This window comes from Pygoscelis adeliae, unplaced genomic scaffold, assembly GCF_000699105.1.
Source record: "Pygoscelis adeliae isolate BGI_AS28 unplaced genomic scaffold, ASM69910v1 Scaffold100, whole genome shotgun sequence".
Lineage (NCBI taxonomy): Eukaryota > Metazoa > Chordata > Aves > Sphenisciformes > Spheniscidae > Pygoscelis > Pygoscelis adeliae.
Window position 1 is genome coordinate 5,057,349 of NW_008824034.1, and position 3,739 is coordinate 5,061,087.

At 46.0% G+C, this 3,739-nt stretch overlaps 1 protein-coding gene across 1 annotated transcript; it reads right to left on the reverse strand.

The window, feature by feature from the left end:
- Nucleotides 1-412: 412 nt before the first annotated feature.
- SLITRK2 (SLIT and NTRK-like family, member 2) lies at nt 413-3,452 on the reverse strand. Its single transcript, XM_009331169.1, has one exon. It carries the CDS (start codon nt 3,450-3,452, stop codon nt 879-881), a length of 2,574 nt encoding a protein of 857 aa, XP_009329444.1. The 3' UTR covers nt 413-878.
- Nucleotides 3,453-3,739: the final 287 nt, after the last annotated feature.

Consider the following 3,739-nt stretch of genomic DNA (forward strand, 5'->3'; position numbering starts at 1 on the left):
GCAATGTATTAAGAAGGACATTAATTGTTCAGTTCACTATGATACTGTGTTAAACATCTTTTATTAACGAGCTGTTACTCCCAGCTGAGGCATTTGATAACCTCTATTCCATTACTAAATCCTCTCAGATGATTTCAGTGAATCACTCTAAACAAACCCAGAGGGAAAAAATAGCCCAATATTTTACATTTGAGTCTGTAAGGTCCTAGAACTAGATTCATAGAAGGGCAGCTTTCCTATAAATCAAACCTTCCAATTTAATGCAGCGACATATAGATCTATTTTACAATTTTTTTTTTAATTTCAAAAATACAACACATTAAAATAGGTTCAATTTATCAAAGCTAAGAGCAACAATTAAGTAATAATGTACTTAAAGTGCAAAGGCACTTTAACACAAAAAAAGTGACGCCCAGTGGCTATACTTGGTAATTGAAACAGCAGTACTGTATATTATTATTTACAAAAGAAAGTCATAGTCCAGGAAAAAAGATCTTTGGAGATCTTCTACATAATACATTAAGTTTCCATATTGAAATGAAAAGAATAAAAACAACAGAAAACCCAAAGACTCCTTTCCTCATTTCCTTCCAAATCAAAAAGAATTATGCAAGATCTATTACAGAAACATACATTTGCAGTGACAGTTCCTACAGAAGGGTCAAAAGGAGAGAGATATAGAAATAACTTAAAGGGAACGTTGCAAAAGCAACACCATATCCCTGCTATGCTGCAAGGGTTCCGTTTCTCTCTCACTCCCTAATTTAAAAAGTGGAAATGTTGGGAATGCGACAGATGACATCAGCACTGAGTTCAGACTCAATCAAACGTGATGCTGAGCTCATTTAAAAATTTTTCTTTGTCTCCCACCTCCCCCCTCACAGCTGACTGATTGCAGTTTGTTTTTCCAGAACTTCGAGGTAGTCTGGTTCTGTTTGTAGCTTTCCTTGGAGTAAAGGATGCTCAGGTTTAGACTGTTCTGCAAAATATTTCCTGGGAGTTCCATATAAAACAGTTTTATTTATCCTGTCCTGGTTTTGGCGTCTTGATTCATATGAAGGGGCAAACTGCCTTTTGGGTAAGGTGCAAAAGTTATAATGAACTAATCCTCCGGTGGGGAGTTCTTTGACCCTTTCTGCAATATTTTGATACAGAAGCTCTGGTTCCCTTGGCGAGGATTGCTTTTCCAGTAATTCGGCTGCACTGATTGTAAATGCAAGACTGGTGGGGTCTTCCTTTTTGTGGTCAAGATTGCTATAGCTAAACTCATGGAGATTCCTGTAATAGGCAACTGGATCTCCTTCCTTTTGCATGTAGATTGGGTTTTGGCACATCTGTCCAACAGGAGGGGGAATGTAGTTATAAACATGTCCTTCAGTTTTATCGTGGGTCTCAGTGTTGTAAGACCCATACTGGAGCTGAAATGAACTTATATCTAAGTTGTTTGCGCTGCTGGGCATGCTTTGCACCCCCTTCCGGCGCTTAAGGACAAAGACAAACAGGCCTGCCCCAAAACAGACTGACAAAATAAACACAACCAGCAAGCCTAAAATTAAGACAGACAGCGGAACTTCAGTGTGTATTTCTGGGTAGGAGCTGGGTGAGACACCAAGGAGATGGGGTGCATCTGTGTTCTGATTCATGGAGAGGAGAGAAGAATCTGACAAGTTGGGGTTCTCTGGGCAGATGGCTTCTTTGCTCAGGAATTTCAGATGCTGTCCGGAGTGCTTGGCGGGAGACTCGCATATGACTTCATTGATAACCACAGGGGGATTTGACTGCTGGCTGTTCTGGTCAGTGACTTGCTCTATCCAGTTCCTCAGCCCCAGGATATCACATGTGCAGTCCCAAGGGTTCTCCTGGAGGTCTATCTGGATTAGAGCCGAGAGCTGGTCCAAGACTCCTCTCACAGGCAGGTGTGAGAAATGGTTGTTTCTAAGGTTGAGTCTGGTGAGGGAAGTGCCGCCAAAGACGTTGTCAGGCACAGATCTGAGCAGGTTGTTATTGAGAAATAACAGATGAAGGTTACTCAGAGCATCAAAGGTGCGTGGCAGGATCTCCTTAATGACATTGTACTCTAGGTAGAGATATTGCAGGCTGTACAGCCCGTTGAACATAGATGGGTACAGAATCTCAAGGTAGTTGCCATTAAGATAAAGTCTACGTAAACTTGTAAGGTTTTTAAAGGCACCTTCTTGTATCACTGCAATTCTGTTATTTCCTAGATGTAACAAATCTAGAGAGCTGTACTCTACGAGATCGGTTCTATAAATGACTTGCAGATAGTTACTGGTAAGGTAAAATTTCTTTGGACTGGTCGGCCTAGGGTGGAGATCAGAGATGTTACTTATCTTTTTCTCTTGGCAGTTCACATTTAAGCCGTTGTCTGAGCTCTGCGAAGTACAGATGCAGCCAGCTGGGCAGGTGATGGGCACAGGAGACTTTGTCTGGTAAACCATGATAGGTCCGAATATTTGTCTGTCTTTCGACACAGTGACACGGGGTGTGGGGCGGTTCCTGGTTTTGGGTGGCCGGCTGGCTTTTGGGGCTCTGGTGGGATTCATGGCAGAGTTGGCTGTGGGCAATAGCCTCGAGATGTGTGGGTCTGAGAGTACTGGGTGTTTTTCCCTCTGGTTTGAATCACTGGAGCTTTTCCTAGGGCAGAGATCTTGCCTGGTGAGCTGGGTCACATCTTTCCCATGAAGCCTGAAGGGGGTTTCACAGACTATCTCGCCCACGAACACGGTGATGGTGTCTAGCCAGGCCTTGAGTGGCAGCAAGTCGCAGGTGCAGTTCCAAGGGTTTTCTTCCAGCTGGATTTCCATGATGCCTCCAATGTGCTCCAGCACACCAGCAAAAGGCATCATCTTCAGCCTGTTCCCCCGCAGGTCCAGGTGAGTGAGGAGCACGAAGCGGAAGACATTGCTGGGCAGGGACAGCAGGAGGTTGTCATTGAGAATCAGCACCTTGAGCTTGTTTAGTTTGCTGAAGGCCCCCGCCTCAATGGCACTGATGTAATTGTAATCGGCCTGCAGGTACTCCAGACTCTCCAAGCCCAGGAACGTGTCCTCCTTCAGCACTTCCAGCTTGTTGTTATTCAGGTGCAGCCTCTTGAGGGTGCGGAGGCCGCTGAAGGCCCCTGTGCGGATCTCCTGCATGTCGTTGTTGCCCAAGTGGAGGGTCACGGCGTTGGAGTAGTTGACGAACTCATTGGGAAACAAGCGGGTCAGCGCATTCCCATTGAGAAACAGCTGGTAGATCTTGGACGGTGGTGGCAGGAGGAGGCTGACAGTTGTAAATCCTTTGTTTTCACAATTAATGTTCAGCACGTTCTCCTTCTCCTCGCAAGGGCAGCGACTCTTGCTGCAAATGTCTTTGGCAGGTTTGCGACTCTCTGTCTGCGAGATCCCAGCCACTGTTAATAAACTGAGCAACCAAACACCCTTCAGCATCTTTATGCGCCTTTGATCCTCTCTTCAGCATGTACAGTCAAACCTTTTAAGACAGGTAAGGAGAGAAAGAAGAAATCCCCAGTGAAAACGGCCAAGAGCAGAGGCTGCAAGGGGAGGGCAAGGCAGGTTGCAAGGTTGGGGGAGAGGTGGGCAGCAAGGCAGCGACTTGCAAAACTCCTCCGAAATGCCCCCTCCTCCACCCCTCCCCTTTCCTCTCAGAAAGCGCCTGCAGAGCTGCCGTGGGGGAAGCCCGAGCTCTCCGAAAACCGGGGCCGCCACCGCTACCC